Genomic DNA, 18930 nt, shown 5'->3' with positions numbered 1-18930 from the left:
TTCTGATTTTTTCCCTTTACTTGTACTGTGAAAACCCGCTTCTTGTCAAATTTCATGGGTCTAGGCCAACGGGAAGTACCCTATAGGTTTAGACTACCAGAATATGTGACATAAATGGACGTATCTTTTCAGCCGTATCTTTTGACTGAATTGACTTACAAGCTAGCGTTCATTACACCGTTAAAGGAACTTCGCACGTCTACACGTTGTGAGAAAACTGGGTCTCAACAGAAGCACGGACAGACAGACAGTGCTATAAAAATTCCAAAAATATTTTTTTTCGTGTGATATAATTCGAAATTAACGATTTTCGTATTGTTTTCCTTAAGCTGTACTGTGAAACCTTGCTTCTTGCCATATATCATTATTCTAGCTCAACGGGAAATACCCTGTTGCTTTTGATAAGTGAGTTTGCGAGTGTCAAATTATTTTATTTACATAGCCGTATCTATGACTGCGTTGACCTAAGAGCTTAAGTTTTTACATCGCCAAGGGACCGTGGACTTTAGTATGTGACATAAATTTCTGCTTGCTAATCCACATTTCTGAGAAGATGAGGTTTTAACAGTCGGATAGACAGACAGATGGACAGACAATAAAGCGATCCTTATAAGGGTTACATATTTACCAGGTGAACTAAAACACCCTTAAAAATGGGATTTGACAGATATGAGGCAGGGAATGCTAAGTTAAATGTGAAGTTGTCGGATTAGTGGTGCCATGACTGCCACTTCAAAGAAATCCCAACTGACGCCAATCAGCGTCTCTTTGCTGACCAAACAAACAGATGTCAACCTTTTAAAATTTGTGTATGACAATCTACATCTGAAGTATGTGTACTAGATTTTTCCCTGTTAGATATTATATAAAGATATATTTTAATGTTGATAGTTCACTCCAAGGTGATTTTGTTCTTGTTATCTTCTTCACTAACTATTGCCCTTCATTACAATCAACACCAAAGCTGAAATAGCTGAACAACTGCGTCGCCCACCACGAAAAATTTATCTGATGTGAGTAGTTATCGTGAAAGGAAATAACAACCGTCATTTGGCTTGAGCCATAGTTAAAGAGAAGATTGTTGGTTTTAGTTGTAAAGGTGTCCGCGGGCATGTGGTGTGCAGGCGTCAGTGTTTCGCCCGTCCGACAGACAATGTTTGGAGGACCCAGAAATTGCTGACGTCCTCACAGCCAGAGAAGCCTGATGCAAGTACTGTTACCATGGGAGAAGGATAACCATAGGAGCTCGTTGTAGCTCGCTGTTCTGTGACCACAGCGACAACACACTGGAATGGACGGTATAACACGGTTGTACCTGGCCTGGCAATGACCAAAGAAGACGAGGGCATGCGTGTCATCCCCCCCCCCCCCTCGCCACCTCCACCCCCTCCCCCCGCCGGTGATGTACAGCGACAATATAGGGCTGCACACGCTGGATGATAGCGCAGAGTAGCTGAGTAAAAAGCCGGCGCAGGCTCAAACTCACGGCCCGCCAGAGCGGTACCCGATAACAGCAGGTAATCTCCCAACAAGTGATCCAGTGCAGCGGAGAAATCAAGGTGACTACACGCAGACCTCTGCTCAGGCAGGAGACTGGGGGTACTGGCGGCAATGTCTGCTGATGGTGTAGTTGTCCGCTGTTTAGTCAGCTCCTCCAGAAGCCCTGTTGGAGCTGTAAGATTTCAGAGGGGCTGGTTGGTGCCTTCCACTTTGTCACCGTCTAGAATCAGTAATTTTGCACTCTGAATACACGTTATTGCACAATGGCGCTTGGACTTCAGGCTGCTGAAAGCTTCCGTCGCTGTGACATCGTTCTGCTGGTCGTTCCAGGAACATTTGGTGACCATGGCAAAGCTGTAGCATGACTGTGTGTTGGCATAGATGCTTTCCGATCGGCCTAGTACCAAGACAGGGGCGTTACACAGAAGATTGGAAGGGTTTGGTAAGGGAGGAGGGTGAGGAGAGGAAAATGAGGTCAGAGTTCAAGGTCAAGGTCAAAGTTCCGATTTGATCTAAAGTTGCCATTTCAATGCTACTCTAGAACTATGAGCCTGTACTGCTCCATGTTTTCTTCCTTCTTGATAGGACAGCTACGACACAAAAAGGGCTTGTTACCTACCTTAACCAGAGGGATATTACGTCATAAACTAACCCTAATTTTTCTGTTCTCGCATATGATCTTGATCTGAAATTATTTCTGAGGCAAATGGTCGCGAAGTCCTTCCCTAAGAACGAACAGGAAGCGGAGGACTATGTACCAGCTCGAAGAAAGTACACTTCCCCATAAAAAAGCAACAAGAGGTTAATCCATTCAGTTTGACGCTTGTAAATATCACCATTGAGGCTGTCGTTTCTTCACACACATTGTCGTAGTTTTTCAGTGAAAAGATATGCTGTTAAGAAATTGCAGTTTCAAAAATCCGAATAAGTGCGGGTGGGGTTCGCGAACTAAGGGTTCCGTGTAAACTTAATTATGCATATCGACTTGTAAGGTGCCAGGCAAATCCAACACCTTCCATGAAAACCCTGACATGACAAGCAAATCCAGAATCTCGAGAAGTGATAGGAAACTTAATAACAGGTCACAATCAATTGAGAACAGACATTGACAAGGTACAAGTGGACGTTCAAACATTACGTAACAACACCCAGGGAGAAGTCAAGAAACTAGAGAAACAGATAAACGAAATTACTAGCCAAGCAGCAGGTACAGCGCGTGAAATTGTTGAAAACAGTGTGTTACACAAACGTATCACAAAAGCAGCGCTGAAAAGGTATGATAACCGCATGGTCAAAATAGAAGCGCAAACGAAGCGACAATTTCAGAAATTGCGAACAGCGTTGTTGCAAACCATTGAAGAGCGTAGTGAACAAGATCGAACAAGCACAGAGTCTGCAACCACATCCGTATCTGTAACAGCACCGGAAAAACAATCGATTAACGAAGATATTACGCATTTGCGATTCCAATCACAGGCGGAAAGTAACATACGTGACAATGGAAAGCCAGGTCGCGAAGAGTACAGTGCAATGCATTCAGCTACACGTTCACAACCGATGGAAGAAAATTATTGCGTACCACTCCAACGACTCTACGCAAGGGTAGGCGAAAGTTACAGTGGACAATATCCAATGGATCTACGGGAGAAATGATCAGAAACAAAAGTGGTGAAGAATCGCGAATTTCAAATCGAACTATGACGAAGTACGACAACGATCATTTCCTCACAGTGAGAAAATTTCAACACTTTCGCGAAGGAAACTCATTACATCCACGAACTTTTATTGATCAATTCCGAGTAGGATTATCACAACACTGGACGCTAGCACACAAATTAGACTTTATATGTGCACACATGTCAGGAACAGTCGCAGAAACCATGCAGAATGTTGCAGCGACATGCCGATCGTACGAAGATTTCAGAGAGAAGTTTCTCTCACGATATTGGTCCAGCGAAGCACAGAACAGAGTAAAGTACGAATTATTACAGAACCCATATTTTGAAAATTCAGGAGAGAAGAGTCCCGTGAAATTTTTCGAAGTAATGGCAAACAAAAATCAATGCTTAGATGTACCATACAGTGACGGAGAGTTGATTAAATTATGCGCGATGCAGCTACCATTGAAATACCAGCAATCATTAGTAGGTTGCGGAGGCAATGACGTCGAAGCATTTAAAGATATTGTAAAGGAACTAGAGTTCATATTTTCGGAAGATGACGCTAGAAAAAGACGAAGCGCACGTGAAAACGAAAGCAAAAAGCAGTGGAATCCACAAGACACAGTACGAAGAAACAATAATTATGAACCACGTGATAGCTTCGCACCAAGAAACGACAATAGATTTCAACAAAGAACCGGTTATGGATTTAGAAGAGAATATGGCAATAACTATAATTCACCCAGGAACGGCAACAACTATTACAGAGGGAATAACGACAACTAGAACGGGTACTGGAGAACCAATAGACCGACAAATTATCAACAAAGAAACCACTATCAACAAGCTGAACAAGAAAAGCGAATACAGATAGAAGAGGTGGAGATAAGACCACCAAATCCCGATAAACGTTCGAATCGACAGCTAAGCGCCCATGCCAAAGAGAATGACGCACCGACCCAAGACAATTGCAGCACCTTGAACAGAGAAGTAAAAATCTTATCACGAGAAGAGAAGAAGGAAGAAACAAATCCGCAGGGACCAGATGAAAACGAAGACAAGAAAATAACAATATCGTGTTAGGACGAAATTAATTGGGAGAATACTGACCAGGAAGATGAATTACCTGAGGCATGCCCAACGAATGTAGGAGGAAAGGACGAAGTAATGAGTATTTCAGAGCTATTCGAGATGGAAACCAGGGAAAGCGAATTCAATGAGGATAATGCGCAGTCGACAGAAGTTGAAAATACGTTACGAAAGGGCACACAACCCAACGTATATAATGAAGGAAGTTATGAAGCGATAATTAGAGCATTTAGATGGGATTATGTGGAAGTAGCGACGAAGAAGGAGAAGATAGACGAGGATGAGGAAAAAGTAGAGGACGTAGAAGAAAGCGTAAATGAAGGAAGAAATAGAGAAGAGGAAATAAAAGAGAGAGAAGGGAGTCGAAGCTTATCCTACAGAAAGTTCGAATTCACAAGGGATATTCCTAAAAAGACTCATGTATGATTCAGTGGAGGATTCGTTGATGCAAGAGGAAGATGAACAGAACCAACCCTTTCAAATTCAACCAATTGTGAAGGCCATGGTAAATCATACCCCAGTCAAAATTGTAATTGATAGCGATCTCAGAAAATTTATTCATGCAGGGTAATGCCAATGAGGAATTGTCAGTTCTGAAAACACGTAACATTAAAGTAAGAGGTCCTATTACAAACAATGCTGCGGAAGTTACGAGACAAACAAGGTTAACTCTTTCGTGAAAAGGTCAAAAGATCGAAGCCAACTTCATGATTATACGTAAACTAACTGTAGATTTGATTATAGGTGCAGATTTTTTAAATGAGAGACGAGCGATAATAGATATGGGGAAAAGTAGCGTAACATTTGGGAATGTCACACTTCTCTTTGAGCAAAAGCTAAAATTAGAAGAAATACCAGTGATAGACAAACAATTAAGAATGATGCGAAATAAAGAGGATGAAGAATTAGAATGGTATGCACAAAAGGAGGAATCGCCTCAACTCATGTTAGAAGTCCATAACGAAATCGATGAAAAATTGCAAGAAGTTCAAGGTATTTCGAAACAGAGTAAAAGAGAATTAGAGGGTATTTTACGAGATAAAGCAGAGGTATTTTTACCTAAGACTGGCAGTAGTAAACATTTTCAGTACAAGTTTGAAGATTAATTTTATTACTGGTAAATAATCAGCACAATATTTCAAGATTATGTTGCAGATAAGATCGTCAGGAGAAAGAAGAATGAAGAGAAAGGAAGGTGGGAAAAAGAAAGTAGTTTCAATAATAACACCAATAGTACCATAGATTAAGGTGAAGGGATAAAGCTTAGATAGTCTAACAGCATGAAATACTAAAATGCTATACGCCACTACATTACACAAAAATAAAAAAACGAAATTGAGGATTCTTGAGTAGATGTTAAGACTCCAAATATCTTAGAATTGTATCATGGAAAGGGCGCAAAAATTTGTAAAGCTTTTTAAGAAGGCGCAAAACAATGTACATACTAGACATATGTTAGATGATTATAAGTAAAACTTTTTGTAAGAACCATTGTAAAAACTCCAACAAAGACCAGATGCAATGACCCACAAGTTGCAATGTGAGAAGTATCAAGAAAGAAAAGGACGTAATTAGAAGGCACAATTCCTACAAGGTAGAAGCGAGACCAACAGAAGGCCCTTGTATAGAAAGTGGACAATAAATTTGCCCACTAGATGGAACCCTACTGGGGTGGAAAACCGAGCCGCACAGTGACAGCGCCCTGCAGAGGAGACGCGACAGGACGCCGAATGTCAAAAGGGACTGGTGCACGGACAGACAAGCAGACACCCCACTTTCGCCGCTCGTACACCCCGTCAGCGGAGCGAGCAAAAAACGGCCCGACGAGAAGACCGCTTGGGCAAGCGACCACTGGCAAAAAATATGTATAAAAGTCACACTACTGCTATTAAACAGCACGCTGATGCACGAAACTGAAGAAGAACTTCCACAAATTAATAATGACACGCCCAAACAATTTATCAAACTATTACTAGGAGGAGAAATTCAAAGCGACTAGTTATCAATAAATATTTCCATATCCTGCCCAGAGAAGAACCAAGAAGCAAGTAAGAAGCAGAGAAAAAGAAGGAAGAACAGAAGTTGAAGATACGCAAGACTGAGACCAAGAAAGAAGATGGGTGAAGAATAGACGACATACCTTCCCAAATCCCTATCCTATTGTAAACTAGTCGTCTGTGAAGTATTACAACAAAAAAGACCGCTTTCAGCGACACATAACGATGACTTTCACGCATACAAAGCCAGTAAACCACGAGATTCTGCACTCACAGCTCCATTCCATTATGGGACCTCCACAACAGCAACACACACTTGCAAAGCCAACAAGGAACGACGAATGAAGCTGTACATCAAATACTTGCCCACATCCATCTCGCTCAAGTCCATCACCTTCGTGCAAAAACATTTGCCAACCTCATGTTTAAATATTCATAGGATTGTGTGAATGTGTGAAATCAAATTATGTCATGTAGGAATTGTGCAAAAGAAACATGTGAAAAACTAAATAAGTTAAGCACACCAGACAGCTAATAAACTACAAAGTAACAGTCATTGACTATGGACTTAAGTAAAAAAGAGACTATCGATAAAAACAAGTCATTAGTTCTGAAATCGACAGTATATAAAGAAACAATATGCCACTTATTTTCTCCTCATAAAAATAAAAGAATAACTATATTTTAATTATTTTCTCCTTATAAAAACAAAGAATAAAAAATTATCTTATTGGATGTTTTCACTTTTTTTAACATTTGTCCCATTTGTTAGGATAATATCTCAATACTTGTGTATGTATATTTCTTTGTCAAAGCAATTCTTGGAAATAATACTTATTTGTTAGTGTAACAATGTTGAAATGAGTGTCTAGAAACAAAAAAGTTTTTACTTGTACATGATATTTAGAAAATGTGTTAGGAATAGATTTTACTTAATTACTACATTTATAAAAACAATATTTCTAAGAAAATCGATGTGAAAGACTCCTCACTTTCGACAACAAACTTCTTAAAAATCAAACTTTGCACTTAAATAAATAAAGAAAATAATTAAAAATTAATAATAGCATAAAAATATTCTTCTCTTGTCATTTTTAATTATAATGTGGAAAAATATAAATTAGTAATAAAAACTAGCATAGAACAGAATAATGTGGCTGAACAGTAGGCAACAAAATTTAGACGCCGGAATAATTTTTGACTGACTTAGACAACGATTCAATCATTACCTAACTTCAGTGCAAAAATTAAGTTCGAAGGGTGGTGATATGTAAGGTGTCAGGCATATCCAACACCTTCCATGAAAACCCTGACATGACAAGCAAATCCAGTAGTATGTCACATAGCTCTGAATAAATCGTGACATTAAATTAACCATTACTTTGGTTACGAGTAATGAGTGAGCAAATGGAGTACCACAGACTAACACAAGAATGCCTAAATGCATGTCATACCTTCCCACCGTGAGACAGACGAAGTTGCGAGGGGAGAAACGAGGACAGAAGCCGAGAGCAGAACCACGTTAAGCTAGAAACCCCTACGATAAGGGACGGACTGGACACCCATGTTTCCAGCCTACCGCTAAGGCCACACCACCCACATGTTATAGCGTGAGACTTTTTCGCGTCTCTGTTACGTCAAGGACCACCCCCCAGCCCATGTTAAAAGATAAAGCCCTCCAGAAGAATAGTATAGATCTTACGATAACGCTAAAAGGACCACACCAGCTGCAGGTTTTAGCGTGAGACTTTTTCGCGTCTCTGTTACGTTGCAAACTTCAAAAACATTGCCCCACAACGAAAAGTATAACGTTTCTCATTCGATAAACAGAATTTTTGTAGGTGGAGCTTACAGTTAACATTGAGACTCTGATTGGTCAGATGAAAACACAGCCAGATAGTTTTTTTTAAACCAACTTCGGTAAATTGTAGTAAGGAGAAGTTATGAGAGTAGAGTTGCTTCCGAGATGGCGAGGTGAGCGGAGCTGTGCTGCCCGCCGCTGCCCTGACGCTGCCTAAACACCGACAAGGTAATGAACGCACGCGATGCCGCATTTTTTAGCACATAAGGCTTCACTCAGAACTGCTGAAGTCTCATCTGTTACACCCCCTTTTTGCGTAATACTAGTGTCGATCGTAAATTAAAGCTCATGGTGTTCACATTTGCCACTTGAAGTAAAAATCTGAAACGCGATGATTTCTCTGCTATATCGTTATTGAGAAGCCACATCAGCCACTGTAATTTACGACAAGTTAGATAAGTAATTAAAGATAAATGAGGATCACTGTAGACCATTTTGATAGTTTGCTCTTTTGTGAAACTTAATTTAAACCTAGATTATAGATGTGATATGGAATACGTCATTCTTCGATCCATTGTAGAACTTGGAAACCCATACAGGGAATATTCGTTCACATTTTTGTTGAACGCAGTTGGTTTTTACCATCCTGTATTAAATCACTTCCTTTTATCAATAGTGCAATTTATAAACAATGTTTTGTGAGTAGAATAAAATTTCCAATGGTAAACTTAACTGCTTTTTCGGCGTTATTTTACCAGCTAACTCCAAATAGGAAAGCCTTGAACCCCTTCCACTAGATTTAGTTAGTATTAAGATTCTTTTACATGGAGTGCAGTGGAGCTGACGCTGAGATCATTTAGTATTTGGTTTTATCATCACTAGTGTCACTGAACTCTTCTGAATTCTACATGTCATGTGTGGTCTGGCGTCTCCTTACCTGCAACAGGTCCCAGGTTCAAACTAGTCAATTCCCTAAAAAACACGCTCAGAGAGTCGTTGCACGATATTGGTAGGGAGACACGACATAGAACAAACAGACACCACCATGAATGTTTAGTGACTGTTCATCCAACCCAGAAATCGAGAATTTAGACAATTTATGCGTTTTAACGATGTTGATACTGCCAAGATATCAAAACATATTACATAAATGGTCGTATCTTATGATTACATTGACGTAAAAGTTTAATTTTTTCCCACTTCGTGGGGACGATAGACTTTAGTATGGGACAAAAATTTCAACTTGATACGTCCACCTGTTCCTGAGAAAAATTGATGTTACACTATAACGGGCAGACAGGCAATCGGATAACATGATAGAAAAATATTTTTTTCGTGTGATATAATTAAGAGTTTTCGTATTTTTTCCTTTGCTTGTAATATAAAACCTTGCTTCTTGCCAAAATGTAATAACTTAGGTCAACTGGAAGTACCCAATAGTTTTTGATGAGAGAGGTTTACGAATATCAAAATATGTGGCATAAACGGCCGTATCTTTTGATTGCATTTACTTGGAAGCTTAAAGCTTTTACACCACCAAGCGACTCTAGACCTCAGTATGTGACATAAGCTACAACCTGATACGTTTATCCATTCCTGAGAAAAAGGGATCTTAACAGACGGACAGAAAGACGAATAAGAAATAAAAAGTTTTTTTCGTGTGATATAATTAAAAATTAACAATTTTTGTATTTCTTCCCTCACGGCTACTGTTAGCCTTTCCTTCTTGCCAGATTTCGTGATTATAGGCCAACGGGAAGTACCCTATAAGTTTTGATGAGTGAAATTGCGAGTGTCAAAATATGTGACATAAATGGCCGTATTTTTTGCTTGCACTGACGTAGAAGCTCACATTTTTTTATATGGCCTAGAGACCTTAAACCTTCGAACGTGGCAAATTTCAACTTGACACGCCCACTCGTTCCTGAGAAAAAGGGTTCTTAGCAGGCGAACAGACAGACAGACAGACAGATAGACAACGAACTGATCCTATAAGGGTTCCGTTTTTATTGGCTTAGGTACGTAACCCTAATAAGCCAGATAACGGGGTCCACACCCATAAAAAGGGCAGCACCCAGGAGAATACTATCTTGTGTTCAGCTCGAAAGGTACTGCAAATGGCCACAGTGCCACTTCAAAAAGGTGTATCTCGAATTACAGGATGGAGGCCCAATTAAATCAGTGCGGTGCAGTAATTTTACCCATAAGCCGGTAAAGCTTTTCATGTTCTCTTTCTTTTGCATACATTTCTTCACTACTCTGGAGGGTAGAGAGGACTGTTTCAGATCAGACTCCCTATGTTAAGTTATGTTAACCGGGGACCTAGAAACGACGGAGAGGCTCCATCCCCGTCGCAGCCACAGTGGTCCGCAATCCCACCACGACTACCCCCGGTGGACCCCCCCCCCCCCTCCCCCAGTGAACGTCTCACACCAGACGAGTGTAACACCTATGTTTGCGTAGTAGAGTAATGGTGGTGTACGCGTACGTGGAGAACTTGTTTGCGCAGCAATCGCCGACATAGTGTAGCTGAGGCGGAATAAGGGGAAACAGTCCGCATTTGTCGAGGCAGGTGAAAAACCGCCTAAAAACCATCCACAGAGTGGCCTGCTCACCGGACCTCGACACAAATCTACCGGGCGGATTCGTGCCGGGGACCGGCGCTCCTTCCCGCTGAGAAAGCCGTGCGTCAGACCGCACGGCCAATCGGGCGTGCGGACTCCCTATACAGCCCAGTTGTTTCAAGGGATATCAGGCGAGCTGGTAGAGGGGCAGAAGAGATCTTAATCAACAACATTTTGGAGCGTATTTCATGGTTAAGCAAATGCCTTAATAACCAAGGGAAACTTCCTGAAAACTGTGGTCAGCACAGAGCGAGGGGGAGAGAAGGGGAAGGGAAACTGGAGCAACTTTCTATTATTACTGGAACTTTACCTCCAGTTGAAAATGTAGTATGTGATGTAGTGTATGTCTGAATTCTTGTTTGCATGTGTAAGGGTGTCACGTAAACGGTGTGCTCGACATGTGCACCATGCCTTCCTACCACGTGAGCTCTGAAAGCTAGTCTAATGTTTTGTATCCTTTTACTACAGTGCTTACAGCAACAAGTTGAGATATGCGACACGTTTCCGATTATCGCGAGCTGCTTACGATCCTTGGCTCAGGGCAGTGGCTCCGCTGTGTGGCGAAGTCGTGGAGGAAAGCTATGGAGGCTAATGCGAGCCTCCGAATGGGTGGTTCTCTGGCGGGGGGAATAACCTGACGGCTGGAGGCGGCTATTGAGTGCTAACCAGAATGTAATTGTACTGTGCGCAAAGAGTGGTCAAATTGTTTCTGATGGTACCTTCTGAACAGCATTTGTTTTCATCTGTCCTGGAGTGTTGCAGCACGCTGTGCTATGGGTGACTGAAACCACGCTTCTCAGCGTTAACTTTGGTACATATGTTTGAGTATAGTCGAATTTCCAGGTGGGATTAGGATGTGAAAGCTCTACCCATTGGTCTTCATTTTATAATACTAGCAGTGCGTTTTGACAGTTGTTTTCATATAACTTCTTAAATATAGATTGGTTTTATAGCCTGTTCCCTCTTGTCAGATATTGCCCTTAGATTTGTCTGAAAGGCACTGAGTTTGTTTCGAGCCTTTTGATGATGTCATTAAAACAGCTTTCGATCAATGCTCTGGATTGGTTACTGTGATTACAAACATAGTTAGATATACAATGGGGCCATTGTGATGACACGTGTGGCTCAATCAGGTTTTGGAAGACTATTAAACCGCACATGTTTGTTATTGCATCAAAAGTATTTTGAACTGTTGACTGACATGGATGTTTCAGTTTTGCCTCCGAGCTGGGAGTGACCTTCAAAAATATTGCGTGTATAACATACCTTAGAGGATGGTGGGTTTGGGACTGTAAAGTTATACATTGAAGAGCCAAAGAAACTGGTACATCTGTCTAATGTCGTGTAGGGCCTAATCGAGCATGCAGAAGTGTCGCAACACGACATGGCATGGATTAGACTAATGTCTGAAGTAGTGCTGGAGGTAAGTGACACCATGAATCCTGCTATCCGTAAATCCGTAAGAGTACGATGGGTCGATATCTCTCCTGAACAGCACGTCACGAGGAATCCTGGATATGCTCAATAATGTTCATATCTGGGGAGTTCGGTGGGCAGTGGAAGTGTTTAAACTCTTGGAGCCACGCTATAGCAATTGTGGACGTGTGGGGTGTCGCATTCTCCTGCTGGAATTGCCCAAGTCGGTCGGAATGCACAATGGACAGGAATGGGTACAGGAGATTGGACAGGACGCATAAGTACGTGTCACCTGTCAGGGTCATATCTAGACGTCTCAGGGGCCCCATATCGCTCCAACTGAACACTCCCCACACCATTACAGAGCTTCCACCAGCTTGAATAGCCCCTGCTGATATGCAAGATCCATGGATTCATGAGGTTGTCTCCATACCCGTACACGTTCATCAGATCGATAAAATCTGAAACGAGACTTGTCCGGTCAAGCAACATGTTTCCAGTCATCAACAGACCAATGTTTGTGTTGACGGTCCAGGAGAGGCGTAAAGCTTTGTGTCGTGCAGTCATCAAGGGTACACGAGTGGGCCTTCGGCTCCGAAAGCGCATATCGATAATGTTTCGTCGAACGGTTCGCACGCTGACACCTATTGATGGCCCAGCATTGAGATCTGCAGCAATTTGCGGAAGGGCTTCACTTCCGTCACTCTGAACGATTCTCTTCAGTCGTCGTCGGTCCCGTTCTGGCAGTATCTTTTTCCCGCCGCAGCGATGCTGGAGATCTGATGTTTTACTGGGTTCCTGACATTCATGGTACACTCGTGAAATGGTCGTACGGGAAAATACCCACTTTATCGCTACGTCGGAGATGCTGTGTCCCATCGCTTGAGCGCCGACTATAACACCACGTTGCAACTCACTTAAATCTTGATAACTTGCTATTGTAGCGGCAGTAACCAATCCATCAACTGCACCACACACTTGTCTTATATAGGCGTTGCCGACCGCAGCGCCGTATTTTGCCTGTTTGCATACCTCTGTATTTGAATACGCGTGCCTATAACAGATTATTTTACCGCTTTATACTGACAAATATCAAATGCAATCTATTTTTGAGATGAGCAAATACCCCTTTGTGTATGATTAAGTGGCTGATCAACAAGGAGCTCATCTACGAGACTATCTGTAAGCTATGGAGCTATGTTCATGTGTAGGAAGTTGTAATTTTTAAATTAACACTATCGCTGATGTGGGCGCGTATACACGTGCTGCTACGCCATTTCCCAGATACTGTGCACAAGTACACGTGCACCACTTAGATTTTCCTTCACTGCTATGGACGTCTGAGTGCGTCCTGAGCCATCGACCTCTCACTGCTGCGGACGAGCTACTTCCATACCTCTGCGAACAAAAACGTTTGGAGTATTTATCAGACAACAGATATATCTAAATGCGTGCTTTCATTTGCACCTCGTTTCGATATCTTGAATCGTTTATGAGATATGACGCTTGTTATGAGCATATTATACGGGATGCGCAGGGACTTGAATGGGCGCGTCGCGCGCTACCGTCCTTCGTATATAAAACCCAATAAATCGAGAACGGACCGAGATATCCTTCTGCTCTCAGTTTTAAATGAAATTTTGACGCAGCGGAGCTGATACGATGGATAACCAAAACAAATTCAGTTCTCTCTTGAGTGCACATATCAGGCGATAAGTTATGTAAAAACAAAATTTTTTCACCCAGTAGTTCCCGAAAAATCGTATGATAAGTATTTCACATCGGCCGATATGCCATCTCTCAGCACAGGCACCAGCATTTGGCGAAGAGTACAGCCATGACAAAAGCAGTCTCAGCACGGAATGCAAAGAGCTCGTCTGTAGCAGCGAAAGGGTTAATAAATATTGAGCAGCCATTCAACACTTCTAACCCATTTGTCACTCACGCTACCAACCCCACATAAGAGGTAGCAGAGTGTGGTTAAAATTCACCTCTGCACTATGGGCCCAGCATGACTCTTTTGGATTCGGTCAGAACCAGTTAACTTTTTGTACAATGTTGTCCATTGTCATACACAGAAATGAAAGAGAATATGTCTTTCTGCATGTGTGTGTGTGTGTGTGTGTGTGTGTGTGTGTGTGTGTGTTTGTATTTTGTTAATTGTGCAGAAAAACTATTCTGGAGTTCAAAGAATACTTTACTATGACAGAGAAAAAAACGAGGCCGAGAAAGAAATGCTTGTGGCTTCCATCTTGAGGGTGCCGAGTGGTACTTCCTGACTTTCTCTACATGGAAGAGGGGGCATGAAACGCACACATACACACACACACACACACACACACACACACACACACACACACACACACACACACACACACACACACACATATATATATATATATATATATATATATATATATATATATATAGTGGGCCTGCATATGTGCAGATGGATATGTGTGTGTGAGTGTGTGCTAGTGCATACCCTTCATTTTTTTCCCCAAGGTAAGTCTTTCCGCTCCCGGGATTGGAATGACTCCTTACCCTCCCTTAAAACCCACCTCCTTTTGTCGTTCCCTCTCCTTCCCTCTTTCCTGATGAAGCAACCGTTGGTTGCGAAAGCTTGAATTTTGTGTGTGTGTTAATGTTTGTTTGTTTGTGTGTCTATCAGTCTATCAACATACCAACGCTTTCGTTTGGTAAATTACATCATCTTATATATATATATATATATATATATATATATATATATATATATATATATACCACCATGAACAATGGACCTTGCCGTTGGTGGGGAGGCTTGCGTGCGTCAGCGATACAGATAGCCATACCATAGATGCAACCGCAACGCAGGTGTATCTGTTGAGAGGCCAGACAAACGCGTGGTTCCTGAAGAGGGGCAGCAGCCTTTTCAGTAGTTGCAGGGGCAACAGTCTGGATGATTGATTTATCTGGCCTTTTAACACTAACCAAAACGGCCTTGCTGTGCTGGTACTGTTAACGGTTGAAAGCAAGGAGAAACTACGGCCGCAATTTTTCCTGAGGGCATGTAGCTTTACAGTATGGTTAATGATGATGGCGTCCTCTTGGGTAAAATATTCCGGAGATAAAATAGTCCCCCATTCGGATCTCCGGGCGCGGAATACTCAAGAGGACGTCATTATCAGGAGAAAGAAAACTGGCGTTCTACGGATCGGAGCGTGGAATGTCAGATCCCTTAATCGGGCAGGTAGGTTAGAAAATTTAAAAAGGGAAATGGATAGGTTAAAGTTAGATATAGTGGGAATTAGTGAAGTTCAGTGGCAGGATGAACAAGACTTCTGGTCAGGGGACTACAGGGTTATAAACACAAAATAAAATAGGGGTAATGCAGGAGTCGGTTTAATAATGAATAGGAAAATAGGAATGCGGGTAAGCTATTACAGCATAGTGAACGCATTATTGTGACCAAGATAGACACGAAGCCCACACCTACTACAGTAGTACAAGTTTATATGTCAACTAGCTCTGCAGATGACGAAGAAATTGAAGAAATGTATGATGAAATAAAAGAAATTATTCAGATAGTGACGGGAGACGAAAATTTAATAGTCATGTATGACTGGGATTCAGTAGCAGGAAAAGGGAGAGAAGGAAATGTAGTAGGTGAATGTGGATTGGGGGTAAGAAATGAAAGAGGAAGCGGCGTGGTAGAATTTTGCACAGAGCACAACTTAATCATAGCTAACACTTCGTTCAAGAATCATAAAAGAAGGTTGTATACATGGAAGAAGCCTGGAGATGCTAAAAGGTATCAGATAGATTATATAATCGTAAGACAGAGATTTAGGAATCAGGTTTAAAATGTAAGACATTTCCGGGGGCATATGTTGGCTCTGACCACAATCTATTGGTTATTAACTGTAGATTAAAACTGAAGAAACTGCAAAAAGGTGGGAATTTAAGGAGATGGGACCTGGATAAACTGACTAAAGCATAGATTGTACAGAGTCCCAGGGAGAGCGTAAGGGAACAATTGACAGGAATGGAGGAAATAAATACAGTAGAAGAAGAATGGGTAGCTTTGAGGGATGAAGTAGTGAAGGCAGCAGAGGATCAAGTAGGTAAAATGACGAGGGCTAGTAGAAATCCTTGGGTAACAGAAGAAAGACTGAATTTAATTGATTAAAGTAGAAAATATAAAAATGCAGTAAATGAAGGAGGCGAAAAGGAATACAAACGTCTCAAAAATGAGATCGACAGGAAGTGCAAAATGGCTAAGCAGGGATGTCTAGAGGACAAATGTAAGGATGTAGAGGCTTATCTCACTAGGGGTAAGATAGATACTGCCTACAGGAAAATTAAAGAGACCTTTGGAGATAAGAGAACCACTTGTATGAACATCAAGAGCTCAGATGGAAACCAAGTTCTAAGCAAAGAAGTGAAAGCAGAAAGATGGAAGGAGTGTATAGAGGGTCTATACCAGGGTGATGTAGTTGAGGACAATATTATGGAAATGGAAGAGGATGTAGATGAAGATGAAATGGGAGATAAGATCCTGCGTGAAGAGCACTGAAAGACCTGAGTCGAAATAAGGCCCCCGGAGTAGACAACATTCCATTGGAACTACTGACGGCCTTGGGAGAGCCAGCCCTGACAAAACTCAACCATCTGGTGAGCAAGATGTATGAGACAGGCGATATACCCTCAGACTTCAAGAAGAATATAATAAATCCAATCTCAAAGAAAGCAGGTGTTGACAGATGTCAAAATTACCGAACTATCAGTTTAATAAGTCACGGCTGCAAGATAGTAACGTGAATTCTTTATAGACGAATGGAAAAACTAGTAGAAGCCGACCTTGGGGAAGATCAGTTTGGATTCCGTAGAAATATTGGAACACGTGACGCAATACTGACCCTACGGCGTATCTTAGAAGTTAGATTAAGGAAAGGCAAACCTACGTTTCTAGCATTTGTAGACTTAGAGAAAGCTTTTGACAATGTTGACTGGAATACTCTCTTTCAAATTCTAAAGGTGGCAGGGGTAAAATATAGGGAGCGAAAGGCTATTTACAATTTGTATAGAAACCAAATGGCAGTTATAAGAGTTGAGGAGCATGAAAGGGAAGCAGTGGTTGGGAAGGGAGTGAGACAGGGTTGTAGCCTCTCCCCGATGTTATTCAATCTGTATATTGAGCAAGCAGTGATGGAAACAAAATAAAAATTCCGAGTAGATACGAAAATCCATGGAGAAGAAATAAAAACTTTGAGGTTCACCGATGACATTGTAATTCTGTCATAGACGGCGAAAGAGCAGTGGAACGGAATGGATAGTTTCTTGAAGGGAGGATATAAGATGAAAATCAACAACGAGGATAATGGAATGTAGTCGAATTAAGTCGGGTGATGCTGAGGGAATTAGATTAGGAAATGAGACACTTGAAGTAGTAAAGGAGTTTTGCTATTAGGGGAGCAAACTGATGATGGTGGAAGTAGAGAGGATATAAAATGTAGACTGGCAATGGCAAGGAAAGCGTTTCTGAAGAAGAGAAATTTGTTAACATCGAGTATAGATTTAAGTGTCAGGAAGTCACTTCTGAAAGTATTTGTATGGAGTGTAGCCATGTATGGAAGTGAAACATGGACGATAAATAGTTTGGACAAGAAGAGAATAGAAGCTTTCGAAATGTGGTGCTACAGAAGAATGCTGAAGATTAGATGGGTAGATCACATAACTAATGAGGAGGTGTTGAATAGGATTGGGGAGAAGAGAAGTTTGTGGCACAACTTGACTAGAAGAAGGGATCGGTTGGTAGGACATTTTCTGAGGCATCAAGGGATCACCAGTTTAGTATTTTAGGGCAGCGTGGAGGGTAAAAATCGTAAAGTGAGTCCAAGAGATGAATACACCAAGCAGATTCAGAAGGATGTAGGTTGCAGTAGGACTGTTGCCTACCTGTGTGATGACTGCAGAGCCGTCCACATAGTTTCTGGTGACGGTGAGAAATGGAAATCCGGACTGTCGCGCCCAGGGCAGCATCACTGATGACACAGTCGCGTTGGGACCCACAGACGATGCAGGCGCCACCGCGTCCATTGCCGCGAACAGGATGTCATCCGTCGCGTTGCTGAACTGGCTGTAAATGGATTGCAGCGTTCATGAAATTGCCAACAAACAAGTTTTATAGCACGCATACAGGCACCTATTTCTGAAAGTGAATTGTACTGATCCCGTGTTATTCTAAAACAATTCTAAATGTGGGGACGTGGCTTCCTATCCTTTTGCAGTTGACATGTGGAAGATGTCTTGTGCCGATACTTATCCTGCACACAAGAAAAAGGAGATTAGAGCTTAACGTCTCGTCCACGACCAGATCATTACGGGTGTACTATGTATTTGATCAAAAGTATTCGCTCACCTCTATGTGACGCGAAATTGGTCATTAGAAGTCACGAGAGACAGACCCAAATGTATGAATTGAGGCGAGCAGTATTGCGTGTCAGTAGGGAAGCAGTAACTAACAGAAGAATGGTCCGCTCAGGAGAGCTTAGTGACTTCGAACGTGGACTAGTCACAGAATGTCACCAGTGTAACAAATCCATCAACGACCTTTCAACTCTTCTAAAACTGTCCTCGTTGACTGCTGTGATTGTGAAGTGGTAACCTGAATGAACGACAGCTAAAACAAGACTAGATAGACCTCATGTACTGACGGACTAGGTGGTTGTAAAAAAAATTAGCGTAAATCAGCGGAAAGAATCAATCGTGAGCTTCAAAGTGGTACCAGCAGTCCAGATAGCACAATGACTGTGCGTAGGGAGTTCAAAATGAATAGGGTGCAACGATCGAGCAACTCC

At 41.8% G+C, this 18930-nt stretch overlaps 1 protein-coding gene across 2 annotated transcripts in view; it reads right to left on the bottom strand.

Moving 5' to 3' along the window:
* The window catches only part of LOC126354353 (aminopeptidase N-like), a 143217-nt gene that overhangs the window by 55517 nt on the left and 68770 nt on the right, over positions 1 to 18930 (bottom strand). For both annotated transcript variants that reach the window (XM_050003929.1, XM_050003928.1), the window contains one exon: positions 18029 to 18209. In XM_050003929.1, the coding sequence (XP_049859886.1) occupies positions 18029 to 18209 (181 nt within the window). The remainder of the gene's footprint in view (positions 1 to 18028; positions 18210 to 18930) is intronic.

The sequence above is a fragment of the Schistocerca gregaria genome, chromosome 3, assembly GCF_023897955.1.
Source record: "Schistocerca gregaria isolate iqSchGreg1 chromosome 3, iqSchGreg1.2, whole genome shotgun sequence".
Classification (NCBI taxonomy): domain Eukaryota; kingdom Metazoa; phylum Arthropoda; class Insecta; order Orthoptera; family Acrididae; genus Schistocerca; species Schistocerca gregaria.
This window is presented reverse-complemented; position numbering and strand designations above follow the sequence as displayed.